Below are 20,838 nucleotides of genomic sequence, written 5' to 3' on the forward strand. Positions count from 1 at the left end.
TTCTCATTGTGTTACAGCAGGATACAAAAGTTATCCTTGACATTTAGTACCTATGCGAGCATTTGGAGTGAATATGTGCAGTTTAATCTGTATGTGTCATTATGGGGGTCATGTATTGTGACCAGTGTATAAAATATTGTGTTCAATAAGTAAATACTGTTGTGAGGATGGAACCAAGGTAGCAGGTTTATATAAGTATGTGTGTTGATAAGGGACGAGTGCAGCAGAATCCACTTAAACACGGGGAAGAGTGTGTCTGGAGGATGGAGGTGGAGGAGTGAGGGGCTTCGATGGAGAGGAAGAGGAAATGGTGGTTGATGGGCATTTTGTAATCTGATGAGAATTTTAAAGCATAGTAAATAAGAAATTCTTTTAGTTTGAATGTTTCAATATTCATGTCTTGGGAATAAATATGAAAACAATACAATATCAAGAGTTTAAAAACAAAACATCCTTACAGTAATTCATAGTGGATTATTTGATCAGCAGTTTTAAACAGATGGAAAATAAATGGAAATAAAATATGAGTCTTCAAGCATGCATTGCGTATGAGTGAACCAGGACAAACTGCAGGTTATTTTCTGAATATGTTCAGGATAAACTGCTGCTGCAGCCTGTTAGCATGGGTTTGTTAAAAAAAACTGTTTTGTACAGTAACATTAATCAATGCGGTCGCAGTTGCCCGCACAGAGTGGTTAAGACGGCCGAGAGGATCATCAGAACACCACTGCCCTCTCTGCAGAGCATCTACCAGCGCAGGGTCCACAGTAGAGCTGCCTCTGTATTAAAAGACCCCCCCCCCCCCCCCCCCCCCCATCCACAACAGACTGTTCAGGCTTCTGCCCTCAGGCCGGAGGTTCAGAAGCTTGAAATGCAAAACAAATGGACTCAAAAACTCTTTCTTCCCCGTTGCCATCAGAACAGCTGCTGACATGTTTACATTGCACATCTCACTTTCTCACTAATATTTTTGCCCTGCTGTTACTTTATTATTTTATTTCATTTTTATTCTTTTGTGTATATACTTACTTATTTATGTAGGTCGGCTTCAGGGTAGACGGCAAAATAAGAATTTCATTCACTGTGAAACCTGGCTTTTACTGGTGATAAAAACACCTTGAACCTTGAACCTTGAGATAATCCGGTAACTCTCCTCAACTGGATTTTCAGGGTGATTTTATATAAGATCACCCTGTTGTATAATGTTTAGATCAACATGATGGAAACAGTGGAGGACCGTCAGTGGAGAAGATGTATAGATGGAGTTCTCAGTGAAGGCCACACGTTGGTGATGTACGTCAGCGATACCGTTCAGACAGGTTTAACTTTATAAAAAAGTAAGGACAGATTAATATTATAGCTGTACAATGCAAGCATACATTTCACCCTAATTCATTCTGTCCATTTATTGTCATTTTATTGTTAATACATCTAGTAACATATTTAAGTCTCTCTTGATGCTTTTTGCAGTTAAAATTAAAGTTTTTTCTCGTTTCTAAAGTCATTGAAACTAAAAACACTTTAATGTATTCTGTATTTGTCTGTGATTTATAGGATTAGTTATTTCTGGTCCTGATCAAAACTATCAGATGTGGACTATAACCCTTTAAATGTCAGTTTGATGTGATGATGTTCTGGATTGCTGGTGGATGTTCCTCATTATGTCAGGTTAACTTCATATAAACTGATGTAAAAGTGAGACCAAAATAACACATTAAAGCAACTTTTGAATCATTCAAACACATTTTAATATGAAAAACATCAATTAAAAATAATTTTGCATTGAACATTTTGCACGTAAGAAAAAGTGTGGGGAAAAAACCCCAAGCCGAATCCTTTAAGAAAACTGTAATCTGGTGTAATCCCAGTGTGTTCGGCTGCACAAGATAAAAAGAGGGAAAACATTTAAATATGAAGACAACGTAAACACAGGAGAGGAGGAGGAATGTCGCATTAACATGAAGTCATTAAAACACGTGAAACAATATTTGCATTGTCGTGGTAGAATTCACCGTCTCTGTTCTAGCAGCAGGACACTCCATCAGTCGTGGCAACCAGAGAGTGTGTGTGTGTGTGTGTGTGTGTGTGTGCGTGTGTGAAACCACATGGGATGTTGATCGCCATGGTAACACCTCACTGTTTTAAGGCAATGGAAGCGTGGCGGTGCAACTGACTCCGCCCCGGTGTCCATCAGAGACAAGCCCCGCCCCCGACTGGATCACAGGAGGCGCCAGATGGACAGGATTAGATAACAGATGATGGCGATGGTGACGGCGACGAAGAACACAGCGATGCAATAATAGTTTCTCCTGATTTTGTCTGGGTGGGTTGAGGGGCGGCGGCGGCGGCGCCGCGCTGGGGGGGGTTGTACGTCACCCAAGGGTGGCACAGGATCTGCTCCAGGCTCGGCCGCCTCGAAGGCTTCTGGCATAGACACCACAATATCAGATGCTGGCAGTCTGCCGCCGAGGAAGAGGACGAGAGGAAAGACACCGTTAGACACCAGAAAACGTCTTGAAAACCAGAACACTGAAAACTACTGGTGGAAATGAGTCTGAAGTCCTGGACCACCAAGTGCAGGAGAAGATGGCCGGGGAGTCGGGACACCACGGAGGAAACCTGGCTCTGCTTGGCTCTACTGAGCATGTGCAGAACAACTATGGCCATGCGTCGCGTGGCACCGTAGTGCCAACACTTCTGAAAAGTTGCAGTTTCTCCGTTTCCATGGCGACAGAGTTGGAACATTTTCAAGACCGCTTCCATAAAGTTGCATTTCCCTCACACGGTGAATCACAGCAGAAGGGCCCGGGGGCTGGTACTGACCCGAGGAGAGGAGCGGTTTCCCTCTGAAGTTCACTTTCCCCTTCAGGATTTCCTCGTCCTGTTCGAACGACACGTCGCCCGCCACCATGTCGTACAGCAACACGCCCAGAGACCAGACGGTCGCACAGCGACCGAAGTACCGGTGGCAGCGGATCCACTCCGGAGGGCTGTAGACCCGCGTGCCTGCAGGACGGAGGGAGAGGCGTGACGCCCCAGGAAACCTCAACCAGCAACCACTCACAGGACCAATACACGGTCTAGAACCTAGTGACGCTTCAGAGAACCACACACATCTCAAACGCTGTGTTCACAATGTTGCCTCACACGAAAGTCCTGTTACAACTGAAAGACTGTCAAGTAACATGCAATACTATGTGCAATAACCCCCACCACTTTATCTACGTCGCTTTATCTACGTCACTTTATCTACGCCGCTTTATCTACGCCGCTTTATCTACACCGCTTTATCTACGCCCCTTTATCTACGCCGCTTTATCTACGCCGCTTTATCTACGCCCCTTTATCTACGTCACTTTATCTACGCCGCTTTATCTACGCCGCTTTATCTACGCCGCTTTATCTACACCGCTTTATCTACGCCCCTTTATCTACGCCGCTTTATCTACGCCGCTTGATCTACGCCGCTTTATCTACGTCGCTTTATCTAAGTCGCTTTATCTACGCCGCTTTATCTACGCCGCTTTATCTACGCCGCTTTATCTACGCCGCTTTATCTACGCCGCTTTATCTACGCCGCTTTATCTACGCCGCTTTATCTACGCCGCTTTATCTACGCCGCTTTATCTACGCCCCTTTATCTACGCCGCTTTATCTACGCCGCTTTATCTACGCCGCTTTATCTACGCCACTTTATCTACGCCACTTTATCTACGCCACTTTATCTACGCCTCTTTATCTACGCCGCTTTATCTACGTCGCTTTATCTACGCCGCTTTATCTACGCCGCTTTATCTACGCCACTTTATCTACGCCACTTTATCTACGCCGCTTTATCTACATCACTTTATCTACGCCACTTTATCTACGTTACTTTATCTAAGTCGCTTTATCTACGCCGCTTTATCTACACCGCTTTATCTACGTCACTTTATCTACGTTACTTTATCTACGCCCCTTTATCTACGCCGCTTTATCTACGCCCCTTTATCTACGCCGCTTTATCTACGCCGCTTTATCTACGCCCCTTTATCTACGCCGCTTTATCTACGCCGCTTTATCTACGCCGCTTTATCTACGCCACTTTATCTACGCCACTTTATCTACGCCTCTTTATCTACGCCGCTTTATCTACGTCGCTTTATCTACGCCGCTTTATCTACGCCGCTTTATCTACGCCACTTTATCTACGCCACTTTATCTACGCCGCTTTATCTACATCACTTTATCTACGCCACTTTATCTACGTTACTTTATCTAAGTCGCTTTATCTACGCCGCTTTATCTACACCGCTTTATCTACGTCACTTTATCTACGTTACTTTATCTACGTCACTTTATCTACGCCACTTTATCTACGTTACTTTATCTAAGTCGCTTTATCTACGCCACTTTATCTACGCCGCTTTATCTATGCCACTTTATCTACGCCGCTTTATCTACGCCACTTTATCTACATCGCTTTATCTACGCCACTTTATCTACGCCGCTTTATCTACGTCACTTTATCTAAGTCGCTTTATCTACGCCACTTTATCTACGTCGCTTTATCTACGTCACTTTATCTACACCGCTTTATCTACGTCACTTTATCTACGTCACTTTATCTACGTCACTTTATCTACACCGCTTTATCTACGTCACTTTATCTACGTTACTTTATCTACGTCACTTTATCTACGTCACTTTATCTACGTCACTTTATCTACGTTACTTTATCTAAGTCGCTTTATCTACGCCACTTTATCTACGCCGCTTTATCTACGTCACTTTATCTAAGTCGCTTTATCTATGCCACTTTATCTACGCCGCTTTATCTACGCCGCTTTATCTACGTCACTTTATCGACGTTACTTTATCTAAGTCGCTTTATCTACGCCACTTTATCTACACCGCTTTATCTACACCACTTTATCTACGCCGCTTTATCTACGCCCCTTTATCTACGCCGCTTTATCTACACCGCTTTATCTACGCCGCTTTATCTACGCCGCTTTATCTACGCCTCTTTATCTACGCCGCTTTATCTACGCCCCTTTATCTACGCCGCTTTATCTACACCGCTTTATCTACGCCGCTTTATCTACGCCGCTTTATCTACGCCCCTTTATCTACGCCGCTTTATCTACACCGCTTTATCTACGCCGCTTTATCTACGCCGCTTTATCTACGCCGCTTTATCTACACCGCTTTATCTACGCCGCTTTATCTACGCCGCTTTATCTACGCCGCTTTATCTACACCGCTTTATCTACGCCCCTTTATCTACGCCGCTTTATCTACGCCGCTTTATCTACGCCGCTTGATCTACGCCGCTTTATCTACGTTGCTTTATCTAAGTCGCTTTATCTACGTCACTTTATCTACGTTACTTTATCTACGTCACTTTATCTACGCCACTTTATCTACGCCGCTTTATCTACGCCGCTTTATCTACACCGCTTTATCTACGCCGCTTTATCTATGCCACTTTATCTACGCCGCTTTATCTACGTCACTTTATCTAAGTCGCTTTTTCTACGCCACTTTATCTACATCGCTTTATCTACGCCACTTTATCTACGCCGCTTTATCTACGTCACTTTATCTAAGTCGCTTTATCTACGCCACTTTATCTACGTCGCTTTATCTACACCGCTTTATCTACGTCACTTTATCTACGTCACTTTATCTACGTCACTTTATCTACACCGCTTTATCTACGTCACTTTATCTACGTTACTTTATCTACGTCACTTTATCTACGTCACTTTATCTACGTTACTTTATCTAAGTCGCTTTATCTACGCCACTTTATCTACGCCGCTTTATCTACGCCACTTTATCTACGCCGCTTTATCTACGTCACTTTATCTAAGTCGCTTTATCTATGCCACTTTATCTACGCCGCTTTATCTACGCCGCTTTATCTACGTCACTTTATCTACGTTACTTTATCTAAGTCGCTTTATCTACGCCACTTTATCTACGCCGCTTTATCTACGTCACTTTATCTAAGTCGCTTTATCTATGCCACTTTATCTACGCCGCTTTATCTACGCCACTTTATCTACGTCACTTTATCTACGCCACTTTATCTACGCCACTTTATCTACACCGCTTTATCTACACCACTTTATCTACGCCACTTTATCTACGTTACTTTATCTACGTCGCTTTATCTACGCCGCTTTATCTACACCGCTTTATCTACGTCGCTTTATCTACGCCGCTTTATCTACGCCGCTTTATCTACGTTACTTTATCTAAGTCGCTTTATCTACGTCACTTTATCTACACCGCTTTATCTACGCCACTTTATCTACGCCACTTTATCTACACCGCTTTATCTACACCACTTTATCTACGCCACTTTATCTACGTTACTTTATCTACGTCGCTTTATCTACGCCGCTTTATCTACACCGCTTTATCTACGTCACTTTATCTACGTCGCTTTATCTACGCCGCTTTATCTACGCCGCTTTATCTACGTTACTTTATCTAAGTCGCTTTATCTACGTCACTTTATCTACACCGCTTTATCTACGCCACTTTATCTATGCCGCTTTATCTACGTCACTTTATCTAAGTCGCTTTATCTACGCCACTTTATCTACGTTACTTTATATAAGTCGCTTTATCTAAGCCGCTTTATCTACGTCACTTTATCTACGTCGCTTTATCTACGCCACTTTATCTACGTTGCTTTATCTAAGTCGCTTTATCTACGCCGCTTTATCTACGCCGCTTTATCTACATCGCTTTATCTACGTCACTTTATCTACGCCACTTTATCTACGTTGCTTTATCTAAGTCGCTTTATCTACATCGCTTTATCTACGTCACTTTATCTACGCCGCTTTATCTACGCCGCTTTATCTACGCCGCTTTATCTACGTCACTTTATCTACGCCACTTTATCTACGTCACTTTATCTAAGCCGCTTTATCTACGCCACTTTATCTACGCCGCTTTATCTACGCCGCTTTATCTACGTCGCTTTATCTACGTCACTTTATCTACGCCACTTTATCTACGCCACTTTATCTACGTTACTTTATCTACGCCACTTTATCTACGCCACTTTATCTACGTTACTTTATCTACGTCGCTTTATCTACGTCACTTTATCTACGCCACTTTATCTACGTCGCTTTATCTACGTCACTTTATCTACGCCACTTTATCTACGTCACTTTATCTACGTCACTTTATCTACGCCACTTTATCTACGCCGCTTTATCTACGTCACTTTATCTACGTCGCTTTATCTACGTCACTTTATCTACGCCACTTTATCTACGCCACTTTATCTACGTCACTTTATCTACGTCACTTTATCTACGCCGCTTTATCTACGTCACTTTATCTATGTCACTTTATCTACGTCACTTATTGACCACTTGTTAAGACTGAACCTGCTCTGCCAACACTGGTATTTTTTACTATAGTAGGTTTATTGTACTTTGCCCCCCCCCCCCCCCCCCCCTCCCCCATCATAGTTTATTTTCCTTGTATTTTATCTTACTGTATATTTTGCTCCCCTTAGAACTTATTATACTTTATTATAGTCTGTGATTTTTATCTTATTTTTATTTTAGTCCTATTTTATTTTATTTTACTTATTATTACTTCTACTGTAAATACTTTTGGCCCTTAGGGTTCTTGATAGTCATTGTATATAAGATACCTGTATTCTTTGCACATTTCTTGTCTTTCCTAATCCTGAGTCCTTAAGAGCAGAATGTAACAAGTACATTTCTCCTTTGTGATCAATAAAGGCTTATCTTATCGTATCGTATCGTATCGTATCGTATCGTATCGTATCGTATCGTATCGTATCGTATCGTATCTTATCTTATCTTATCTTATCTTATCGTATCTTATCTTATCTTATTACTACATTAGGATATTTCCATTGCACTTCTCAGCGTATTTCCTCCTGCGAGTAGTTTGAACTGTTTCTAACCACTGTGGCCGATTAACCCTTTAAAGCCGGATGACAAACATTCGGCCTGCGAGGCTCCAAAACCATCAAACCACCAAGAAAACTGTCAAAACGTCAGACATTGATATTTTAATGATTTCTTATGAGCAGCAGACTCAACAAACCAAGACAACGCTGCCGTGAAACCTAGCTAACTAGCATTAGCCTCAAAGCCATGCTGCCATGGGGAGACTGTAAAAACACCAGAAGGCAACAGCTGTAGGACAAGATCTTTTCGTGGCCCCTGAACTAACATGTGTTTGAGACAATAAGAGTCAACAATTGTATACATTTGACTCCAAAATGTCCCAGTCATTGTTTGTCATCAGATAAGAACTGAGGCCCCGTTTCCACGACAACGACTACGAGTGTATCCGCAAAACTTTCTTCTCTTTTGGGGGTTCCGAGGTGGAAAGATTCTTTCACGGCCGCTATTCCCTCCTGCAGAGCCTGACAGAGGCTCTAGAGCCTGTTGCTGCACAACTCCCCCCCCTGGAAGAAACTGTCTCGTTCTGGTCCTGAGGCTCCTGGTCCTGAGGCTCCTGGCCCGTAGGCTCCTGGCCCGGAGCCTCCTGGTCCAGGGGCTTCCGCCCCGGAGGCTCCTGGCCCGTAGGCTCATGGCCCGGAGCCCCCCTGGCCCGGAGCCTCCTGGTCCGGAGGCTCCCGCCCCAGAGGCTCCCGGTCCTGAGGCTCCCGGCCCGGAGCCCCCCTGGCCCGGAGCCTCCTGGTCCTGAGGCTCCTGGCCCGTAGGCTCATGGCCCGGAGCCCCCCTGGCCCGGAGCCTCCTGGTCCGGAGGCTCCCGCCCCAGAGGCTCCCGGTCCTGAGGCTCCCGGCCCGGAGCCCCCCTGGCCCGGAGCCTCCTGGTCCTGAGGCTCCCGGCCCGGAGGCTCCTGGTCCTGAGCCTCCTGGTCCTGAGGCTCCTGGTCCTGAGGCTCCTGGTCCTGAGGCTCCCGGCCCGGAGGCTCCTGGTCCTGAGCCTCCTGGTCCTGAGCCTCCTGGTCCTGAGGCTCCTGGTCCTGAGGCTCCCGGCCCGGAGGCTCCTGGTCCTGAGGCTCCTGGTCCTGAGGCTCCTGGTCCTGAAGCTCCTGAAGCTCCTGTAGCGGCGGCCAGAAGGCAGGAGGCTAAAAAGTCTGTGTGCAGGATGGGAGGAGTCCTTCACAATGTCCAGAGCCCTACACAGGGAGCCTTGCTCTGGATGTTCTGGAAGGCAGTGGACTGGAGTCCCAATGATGTGCTGGGCTGTTTTCACCAGCCGTTGTAGTGACTCTCGCTCCGCCACAGTACGTTGTACTGACTCTCGCTCCGCCACAGTACGTTGTAGTGACTCTCGCTCCGCCACAGTACGTTGTAGTGACTCTCGCTCCGCCACAGTACGTTGTAGTGACTCTCGCTCCACCACAGTACGTTGTAGTGACTCTCGCTCCGCCACAGTACGTTGTAGTGACTCTCGCTCCGCCACAGTACGTTGTAGTGACTCTCGCTCCGCCACAGTACGTTGTAGTGACTCTCGCTCCGCCACAGTACGTTGTAGTGACTCTCGCTCCGCCACAGTACGTTGTAGTGACTCTCGCTCCGCCACAGTACGTTGTAGTGACTCTCGCTCCACCACAGTACGTTGTAGTGACTCTCGCTCCGCCACAGTACGTTGTAGTGACTCTCGCTCCGCCACAGTACGTTGTAGTGACTCTCGCTCCGCCACAGTACGTTGTAGTGACTCTCGCTCCGCCACAGTACGTTGTAGTGACTCTCGCTCCGCCACAGTACGTTGTAGTGACTCTCGCTCCGCCACAGTACGTTGTAGTGACTCTCGCTCCGCCACAGTACGTTGTAGTGACTCTCGCTCCGCCACAGTACGTTGTAGTGACTCTCGCTCCGCCACAGTACGTTGTAGTGACTCTCGCTTCGACCATCATCCCATTGATGTAAATGGGATTGTGTTCTCTGTCTCTTCTTCTCCTGAACTCCACTATTTTATCCTCCATATCAGTAGTTTAATAGTTGAGACTCTCCCTGATAGCATCCGATGCCTCATCAGTCCATACGGATGTCAGGTTCTCTCCATTTTCTTCATGTTTATAGCGTTTTCTTCCCTGCACACTTGTCTGTGGTTTCATTACAAAATCAAGCAACAGCGCCCTCCTGTGGCCTGGCATGCTAACTCCATTGTCTCTGTGTCGGCTGCTGCAGTGGAAACACTGCTTGTTTTTAATGGATTAGGTTTTATCATGTGAAACGTTGTCGTGTGAACGGAGCCTGAATCTTACATGACCTTGAACGTAACTTGGCGGATAGATTAAAGCCGCGTTCGCACAGCGTTTCAAGTCAAAATTCATTGTTTGTGCGTGTCAAGCCAGTTTTTCAGCCTTTTCTCGATGTTTTAAGAGTTTTAATTTTTCAACTTCCATCTGCACACAAGAAACAAGAGCCGAACGAAAGGCTTGACTTTCCTCCGCTACGACGACGACATTCCGCACGTCGGACTCACCGTCGAACTCCGTGTACGCCGAGTCCTTGAGCAGCGCCCCGGATCCGAAGTCGATCAGCTTGAGCTGTCCACTCTTTAGGTCCACCAGCAGGTTTTCGTCTTTGATGTCGCGGTGTATCACCCCGCAGCTGTAGCAGTGCTGCACCGCCGCCAGAACCTGCCGGAAGAAGGCGCGCGCCTCGGCCTCGTCCAGCGGGCCCCGCTCCGTGATGTAGTCGAACAGATCCTGGCCCGGCTCGGGCCGCTCCAGCACCAGCAGGAAGCCGTCCACACGCTCCCACCAGTCTAACAGCGCCACCACCCCGCCGAACGATCCGCTCACCTTTTTCAGGAGAACTATTTCCAAGGGAACCGCGGTGCTGCCCTGCGGGGGGAAGGTTCAAACTCTTCAACGGCGACGACACAGCTCCGAAATATAAACAAACACACGTTTTGAATCAACGTCTAATCTAACACTAATCTCTCAAAGTATGAGGCTGTCAGCGGGATTATTCACTCTAGAGACCATTGACACGCCTAAAAACATATTGTCTTCTTCTTTACTTTGAAAACGTGTTTCTCGTGTGGTGTGTTGACTGCACCGACCAGCCAGACTGACAGACGACAGGTTGGACTGCAGCGATGCAATCAAGCAAAATGATTCATGCTTAAGTAAATAATAGTGTAAATGTTCACTAATTACTGATATCCTCAGGTAACAAAGGGTATTTGCGTTATGGTGTTAGTAACGGAGGTGAAGGACTGACTACACGACAACGCTTCAAGTGAAAACATCATTTTGGGGTTTTCCCATAAGAGGCTCCTTGTTTACACAGCAAACATTAACGACGGGACGCCAGCATTCTAGTGGACAGTTGACCAAGCAGGATTGTTATTATGGTGACTGTCAAAATAAAAGTACCAAGTCCAGTGGACCATGGAGCAAACGTTGTTATTGTCCAGCCACTGAGCTTTGTTTGTTTGTTTGTTATGGATCCTCATTAGCTTCTGCATAGCGAGACGCTATTCCTCCTGAGGTCCTGCAGCCTTTTACCGTGACGACACATTTCACACTCTAATATTTCTATCACACAGTGCAAAACACTCCTTAACTTATATCATATTGACAATAACAACAGAACATTTTACACAAATGAAAAAACAGTCAACAAACAAACAACAAAAAGAATCAAACAATCACAAAGGCTCCGTCTGATTTTCAGCATCTAAAAGATAAACATAAAATAGAGTCCTATCAGCACTGACTTTTTTTAGATGTTCTTGAAGTCTTTCTTTGAAGCTGTAGTGTTTCGCTGTTCAAGCTGACCTCGGAGGGAGTTTCCTTCCAGCATGACTCTGGAAGTTACTGAGCATTGAGATGCTGACGTTCTTGATTTAGGAAGAATAAAACAACTTCCCACAGCCTTGTAGAATGACGGTGTGTCAGTACTGAAGGATAATCCTCTGTAATAAGTTAAAAGGAGTTCTTCTTGTTATTACGTTCCATAAGAAAACCATCAGTGAAAATAGTAATCTATTTTTAACTTCAACCCAACCGAGGAATTCATGCATTTTAATGACATTAGATCTCGACCCACATGAGACTCCTGCTGCTTTATTCTGGACCAGTTGTCATTTGTTTTACATCATTTATTGAAATACTTGACCAGCCCACACCACAGAGTCAATCCAGGTCAGAAAAAAGCGAATGCTTGAATGACTTTTAATCGTTTGTTGTGTCAAGTTTTTTAGCACACCTTTTGATAACAGACTAATTTAACTAAATTTGACTAAATTAACTTCTAATTTCTGTTACAACTTTCTGAACGTACTTGTCCCATGAAAGTCTGTCGTCCACAATAACCCCCAATTTGAATTCTTCTACTTGTTTTATTACCGTCTGTGTTACACTGAGATCAAGCTTTGGTTTAGAACATAAAGAATAAGTACTTCCAATCACTAAACTGTTTGTTTTAGATACATTTAAAATTATTTATTACAACTGATCCAGTCTACCTCTCTCTAAACTATCATTCAGATCATCTGCTAGCTGTACGGTGGAGGTCAAGTTCCTACGCTGTGAAGCATAGGAGCAGCGCTTCAGAAAATGTGCATTTCCCCCCGTTTACACAGTCAGTGTTTTTAAAAAGCGGCGTTCTCAGTGGCTCCCGAGCACCGTTGTTGTCTGAATGGACCTCCGAACGCAACACAAGTTTTGTGTTTTCACATGAAGACGTTGTCGTGCGACCCGGGCCAAAACCACCAACTCCTCTGTCAGAGTGCCAACGAGCTCAGCTTTAAGTTTGTGTCACAAGATAATAGACTGATCTTGCATTTAAATATAACCAGATATTTAGTGAGGCTGCAAAGCAGAGCGTCTCATGTTGAACATCCAGAAGTGTCGTGACTCGACCAGGGGCATCAAACACATTCCAGCCGAGGCGTCACACTCCGGGTGACCTATTTAATCCTTTCTGTGGACGATTCTGCATCCAGAACATCATCATTTATAACGTAGTGATGTTTTCTGGTGGTGGCGCAATAAAGTTCTCAAGTTGGGAAAAAAACAACGGCGAGTATTATGGCAGGTGGACGAAAGGACGAGCGATGTTTGTGGCTTGAAGAGTCTTTAATATCAATGAGAATGACGGAAGTGAGACAAAGTGTCAATTATGTTCCGACAGAATATCAAGAGGAGGAGAAAGAGAGTTGGTACAACACCAGCAACTCAATCACCAGGGACATTCACACCAGCAGAGTGAGAACGACGTCGCTCAGTGGACCAGGAGGATTTTACTCCGAGCCGTGCTACATGCTACATGCTAAAGAGCTTCAGGCTCACACACTAGCGATACTACAAGCTAAACATAATTAAAGTACTCTCATTAACGGAGCGTGTGGCGGCAGAGTCTCCAGTCTGCAGTCGCTACAGGATGACGGGTCCGTCTGCGTAGCGTCGATACCGAGGCTGTACCGAGGTGGTTCACAGTAAAGCATCGCCTTTACACATTGTTTGAATATGTAGTATAAATTAGACTGTTAACTTTTACTCGATATAGGCAAGTCGCTAAAGATTAGTGTTTGTAATAATCCTTTAAAAAGTGGTATCGGTGATTCCTTAGTTTAAACTTTCAGATATTTCTCTTAACATTTCTTGGTGAAGCACACCGTATTGATGTATTGATACCATTTTAATATTTGCTGCTGTAAATAAGCTTGCCTGGTGGGTTCAGACTCAAGTCATATTTCGGATATTTGTCATTTTCAAATTTGTCAAAGGTCAGTTCACATGTTTCTGACTGAATGGGAAAACGCATCCATGAAGCCCGATGCAACAGTTACGCATCGTGGAATCGAGTGTTGAGATTCTCCGCCCGAGGCCACGTTCATCCCAATTCCAATTTGAGCGGGCCAGGCCGGTAAAATAGAGCCATAATAACCTTTAACTTCCTTTTCTTTGGGGCTGACGGACCTTTAGTTTGACACCCCTGATCCGGAGTCTGTCTGAGCGAGAAGCAGAATTTGAAACAACAAAGGAAATCAGAGCAAGTAGACAGACCGGACGCCACAGCGGCTCCACAGAAGACTCGTGACCCAACAGACGGATATCTCACCAGAGAGCCCCACTCATTCACTCTGTCCCTGCTCACATGCTTCACCGCCACCTGCGTGTAAACAGAGCAGCTTTAAACACACAGCCTCAGCAGGACAAGCCACCATTGGACACACGGGCGAGACGGCGGCACGTCACATCAACACTCGCTCTCCCGTCAGACTGCTGAAGAAAAAGTGAAACAGCTACAAAGGCTAACAAGATCTAAAACAATCAATCACCACTCATTTCTGGAGGTTTGAAATTCATAAAACAGTTTTTGTAAACATAAAAAAAACCTCTCAATATGAGTTTTTAAATATTGTTACTTTTATTTTAAAACATAAACGTACATCTGACAGAGTGTTAAAAAAAAAATGCTTCTTTAGGTCATAGAGGTTGCAGACTTGTGATTTAAAGACCTTTTGTTTGCTCTTTTTGTCCTTGGATGTAAACGAACCTCCTGCTCCCGGTCAACGGAAGGCAAACTGAAGTCACGATCGGGTCAACGTCGTGAACAGAGAAACAAATAATCAGCTTTATGAAATAAGGGATGACCGCTCCATGTGGAACTGCTCTTCTGTCACAAACGAGAGCAGCTCGGAGGGGAAACACTTTTATTAGACCTGATATACAGTTTTAAACAGTCTTGATAGTTTTTAACACAGGTGCCCTCACATTGACTCTCCTCTCATTTTCTCTGTGGCAAAACAAACAATCTGCGACTATTAAATAAAAATAATTTAGTTGTTGATGCTATCCACCGCTGTTTAAAACAAGAGGGTCAAACTATTTTCACATAGCGCACAATGGGATCTCAAGTAAATGATTACATTATAAACTATAAATAGTCAGAAATCTAAAACCCTGTGTTTGTTTTAGTGCAACAAAGTATTAAAATATAATTTAAGAAGTTAATATTAAATTCACTGTCCTTTTATAAAACACGACAAACCTGAAATTTGAAAAGAACTGAAAATTCAGCAGCATGACGCCTCAGTTCGCCGTGTGCTTTACGATTTACAGATCTCAGAGGATTTTTAATTCACTATTTACATCTTCAAAGAGAAAATAATATTTGGCCACGTGGAGCCAGATCTCAAACATATAGTGGGCGAGTTCATATTATGATGAGGGTAACTCTACAAAGTCTAGAAATGATCTTTAATTTCAACACATTTCTCCATCTTTATTGGAGTCCTGATCTTCTGAACTCAGCACATAATACAGACTAAAGTGCGCCCCTGGTGGTCAAACGGATGTATTGCTGGATGTGACTGGCAGCTGTACCAGCATTTAGTGAGTCATAAGCCTTTTTTGTTCACACAGTTTCCACAAAAATGAGGAGACGGTGTAACATGAGATGACCCAGTAAAGACAAAACGACATGTTTTAAAGACTAGAATTCAAAAATGAATTAACTCGTACAACGTTTGGTCATTTAACAAAACAAAACTTTCACCAAACCTAAAAGAAGTTTATAAAAACAACCAAGGAGGGCATAGAGGTTAAATAGACCTTCATTGGTGGCTGGACCAGTTATTCCTTCACGACAGGTGACGGCATTAATGCTTCCAAAGCATTTCCTGGGATCAGGTCATGTTTTACTAAAGTGTTTCTCTGACTTTTGTCTGCAGTGGCCTTTTCATGGCGGGAATTAGTCTCAGTGTCACTTATTTCCACTCTTTCAGCCCTTTTCACTGGTGCTCATGTTTGGATAGTCTTGTGGAGAGTGACTGATCGAATCCTCAACAATAGTGTATTCACATAATTGAAGATGAAGAAAGAAAAAGGAAAAGAAAGACTCATCCTGTAAACCTAAATAGCTGCGTAACAACCAATAATAGTAATAAATGTCAATACTGCAATTAAATAGTGAAACAATCACAATAAACAGTTTTCATCCTCAATCAACTAATATTTATTATTTAAATACTATTTATTGATAAGGAAATTGCAAAACCTGAAGAAATGTAATTTTAAATAATTTTTTTAACGTATTGACTGCAGTTATTACATGATTATTACAAGCTATTACATTATGTACTCCATTACAATAAATTATTTTGATTTATCTATTTGTTATTCAAGCTCATTCCAAAAAAACTGACTGATTCATGAAAGCATTGAGAAAATCTGAAAACAGTGATTTTCTACACGTGTCTCGCGGGTATTGTTGGCGCCACGTGCCGCCGTCGCCACCAAAACAACCCCCCCCCCCCCCTCCTCCTTCCTCCCGGGTCTTACCGGCAGCTCGTCGGCCAGGCGAACCGCCGAGTAAACGGTGCCGAATCCTCCCCTGCCGAGCACCGGACCGAGCCGGTACAGCGTCTCAAACTGCGGCTTCTCCGCTTTGGCTACGGGGCAGAGGGAGGGAGAGAGGACAGGGTTATTCTGGGTCAGAGCACCGGGGGACACCGGGGGACAGGGGGGAGCCGTGGGGGACAGATGAACCGGGACTCGGGGGGTGGGGGGGGGGGGGGGCTACCTTGCTGCAGCTTGGCCGGCAGGTCCACGCCGGGAGAGATGTGAGGGAAGGAGCCCAGCTTGGAGAGCAGTATGGCTCCAGCTCCACCACCAGAACACCCCGCAGGGAAATACATATAAAGATGTAGTATATCCTTCCCTTTTCACGGGTTAAAGTCCTTCATCTTCTTCCTCTTCACCGCGGACAGAGGAGTGACCCGACCCGACCCGACCCGGCGGCATCCTGACCCGCTCGGCAAGCAGATCCCTCCGCCTGACCTCCGCTCTCTCCGCCACGCGAACGTAACCGATCCCTCCGCTCAACCGCACGAACTCGCACTGTCACGCAAAACTCGGAGTCCGCGATTCATCCCGACGGGTCGTTTAAGGTGCTCCGGGAGGGGGCGGAGTCACGACCCCCCCTCAACCCCCCCGTTTCTTTGTTGGCTTGACGAGCGCAGTGATTTAAAGAGCATCAAGACGCCTCACTACAGTACTGCACTACTACTACTACTACTTGTACTATTACTAATACCACTACTGCTACTACTACTACTACTACTACTACTACTACTACTTGTACTATTACTAATACCACTACTGCTACTACTACTACTACTTGTACTATTACTAATACCACTACTACTACTACTACTTGTACTATTACTAATACCACTACTACTACTACTACTACTACTTGTACTATTACTAATACCACTACTACTACTACTACTTGTACTATTACTAATACCACTACTACTACTACTACTTGTACTATTACTAATACCACTACTGCTACTACTACTACTACTTGTACTATTACTAATACCACTACTGCTACTACTACTACTACTTGTACTATTACTAATACCACTACTACTACTACTACTTGTACTATTACTAATACCACTACTGCTACTACTACTACTACTACTACTACTACTACTTGTACTATTACTAATACCACTACTGCTACTACTACTACTTGTACTATTACTAATACCACTACTACTACTACTACTTGTACTATTACTAATACCACTACTGCTACTACTACTTGTACTATTACTAATACCACTACTACTGCTACTACTACTACTACTTGTACTATTACTAATACCACTACTACTGCTACTACTACTACTACTACTACTTGTACTATTACTAATACCACTACTACTACTACTACTACTTGTACTATTACTAATACCACTACTACTGCTACTACTACTACTACTACTTGTACTATTACTAATACCACTACTACTGCTACTACTACTACTACTTGTACTATTACTAATACCACTACTACTGCTACTACTACTACTACTTGTACTATTACTAATACCACTACTACTGCTACTACTACTTGTACTATTACTAATACCACTACTACTGCTACTACTACTACTACTTGTACTATTACTAATACCACTACTACTGCTACTACTACTTGTACTATTACTAATACCACTACTACTGCTACTACTACTACTACTTGTACTATTACTAATACCACTACTACTGCTAATAATAATAATAATAATAATAATAGTCAGCAACTTGATAAACAAATACAGCAATTATTCTCGTTTTCCAGCCCTGCACTAACCATGTTTCAATGTAAACATTAATTGATACATAAATGTTTTAAAATATACTACATACAAATCCCATGAATAACTCCTATCACTCTGCATTGAAGGTCAAGCACATTTATCAAACAAACAAAAATTATACACACAAATTAATTATGTATGTGTCATATGTCAGAGATTAACACCAATATTTGCTGATTTGCAACATTCATTTTAATGCTATCTGTAAAATATTCCTCTGTTATGTATTTTTAGGTGGTCAAATATTTGGGTAAAAATGTGAAAAGTTCTGATTCGAGTAAATATATCTGTATATATAAATGAATACTTTGGAATATTTATGGCTGAGATCTTCTAGAAAATGTAGAAAAACACGAGCTGTGAAAAATGTGAAAGTCATCAAGAGCTCAAAAATTCAGCTGCCCCTCATCTAAACACAGTGACTTCATTTACACACACACACACACACACACACACACACACCACACACACACACACACACACACACACACACACACACACACACACACACACACACACACACACAGACCACCACCACCACCACCACCAGCCTTCACAATGTTAGTTGTAAATAAAAATGTTGTTTTCATATTTGTCTCATTTGCATCCACACTGAGTTTCAAAACTGGTCTCACCTTTTCAAAATAAAAAGCTGTTAAATAAGGTAAAATAACAAACAGCTAGGCTAGATGGATTTTATTTAAAAATAAATAAATAAATACCAAAGAGTTATTAAAGAATATAAAGGGAAAATGATTAAAATTGCTGGTATGGCTTTATCTTTTTTGAAACGAAAAAGAAAATAAAAGATATAGGAAAAGTGAAACATAACAGATAAAAAAAGAAAAAAGGCAAAAATGCTTCAAGAAAGCAAAAAGGAAGAAAATAAAAAGGAGAAAATACAAAAATGGAAAATGGAAAAAAGGAAATATCCCTGAAAGCTAATATATATATATATATATATATATATATATATATATATATATATATATATATATATATATATATTTTTTTTTTTTTTTTTTTACTGTTTTTTGTTTTTCGTAATTTCAGACAATTAACATGTTTTGCACCTTCAGATAAAAACAAATGTTTAGTGGAAAGTCGTGACTGTTGGTCATAAAGGTTGCAGACCTCTGCACTTCACTATCATGCAGCAGATAACACACTTATCATCCATTAATCAAACCCCTCAGGTCTGATTGAGCCAAGATACAGCAACAAACTGACTAAATCAGCTGCTCCTGACAACAATAACAGCACAGAAGACAATGAAAGCTGCTCTCAAGTTTATCCCAAAACATGATCACGAACACTCAGATTCCATCAATTGTGTATTTTACCAACATGATGAAGCCGAAAATGATTTAACTCTACATTCAATATTGAAATCTACTTACCCATCATGAAGGAAAACAGTGAAAAAAAGTTCCTGAAAGTTTTTGTGAGGAGCCAGAAGTGTCTCTTGGCTCTTTCTGCTTCTTTTATAGGACTATTTCTACCTGAGCTGGCGGAATTGATCCAATCATTATATCGACACCTGTGCCACGTGCTTGCCACGTGCTTCACATTCCAGCCCAGCCAACTGTAAACAAGTCTGAAAAAAACTGCCTTTCTGCATTTTCACTTCCATAAACTACACATTTTAGTCAATTTTTGTGCATTTTGAGAAAATCATCCAGTAAAATAATGTATAAAACAGCTGCTCATTAAGCAAGCTAATTCGATTTTTTTCAAGTCATAAAATTATCTGTTGAGAAAAATAGTGCATCATACTTACATGTTGTCACCAGAAAGTTATTGTGAACACCTTCACAACATTCTATGACTGCTTGAAAGATAAACTATATCTCAAGAAGCAAAATGCTAATGCTTGGCTAGCTGAACTAGCAAGAATCCTTTGCTGCTAACCTCTGAAAACTTTGCATATTAATATATATTTAGCACAAATATCAATTGTAACATTTTAGACATATTACACCAGTCTAATTCAGGCCCGTCTATTCCCAAAGCAAAAAGGGAACGTTTGAGATTTACGTGAGCCTCTTGTAGTTCCACCCTGGAGCAGGAGTGTCGAACATAAAGCCCGTGGGCCAAAAGCGGCCGCAACCGGAGCCAGTGGCCGCAAAACCATCAAACTACTTTTAAAGCTGTCAAAGAAAACATATATGTTTAAACAAATTTCTTAAGAGTAGTGAAAACACCCAGAATTCAGCAGCTGGAGAAGAATTTTAGACATTTCACTGTATTTTGCACCAGAAGGTTTCATAAAAATGTTAATACAATCACATTGTAGTCATTTCTGGTAGTAATTGTTTGGTTTTGTGAAAATAGAAGCATTTTAATCACATATACACTGCATCAAAACAAAGAAAAACTATAAAGTTTAGATTTAAAGATTATTATGTCACTCTTTTACCGGTCTGGTCCAGTCAAGGTGAGATGAGGCTGTAGGTGTGGTATGAGGAACCCAGTTCACCTACACAGGCTGTTCTCATCCACATGAGGCGGTTTTAGGAGCCTGAAGACAGGGTCCCAGAGTGGGGACATTCTAAAACCGGCCAACCCCCCGGGGTGTGGACGGCAAAGACAATCTGTGGAAAAAAAATGAGGTAATCACCCCCCCCCCACCATGGTCCATGATGTCATCAAAGAACCACAACAATCAGGGACTACAAACTCCGGTGGAGCTGCAGAAGCTACTGATTAGCAGCAGGAGGAGCAGGG

The 20,838-nt window shown here is 43.0% G+C and overlaps 1 protein-coding gene across 2 annotated transcripts; it reads right to left on the bottom strand.

The window, feature by feature from the left end:
- Window positions 1–1,904: 1,904 nt before the first annotated feature.
- Window positions 1,905–16,630, bottom strand: LOC308136727 (serine/threonine-protein kinase pim-3-like). Of its 2 annotated transcripts, XM_080505193.1 has the most exons (6): window positions 16,515–16,630; window positions 16,274–16,383; window positions 14,049–14,099; window positions 10,456–10,819; window positions 2,824–3,006; window positions 1,905–2,459 (listed from the first exon to the last, which is right to left on the bottom strand). In XM_080505193.1, exons 1-6 carry the CDS (start codon window positions 16,627–16,629, stop codon window positions 2,245–2,247), a joined length of 1,038 nt encoding a protein of 345 aa, XP_080361319.1. In that variant the 5' UTR covers window position 16,630; the 3' UTR covers window positions 1,905–2,244. The 2 variants fall into 2 exon arrangements, with proteins under 2 accessions (XP_080361319.1, XP_080361320.1); XM_080505194.1 differs by lacking the exon at window positions 14,049–14,099.
- Window positions 16,631–20,838: the final 4,208 nt, after the last annotated feature.

This window comes from Blennius ocellaris (genome assembly GCF_963422515.1).
Source record: "Blennius ocellaris genome assembly, chromosome: 11".
Classification (NCBI taxonomy): Eukaryota; Metazoa; Chordata; class Actinopteri; order Blenniiformes; family Blenniidae; genus Blennius; species Blennius ocellaris.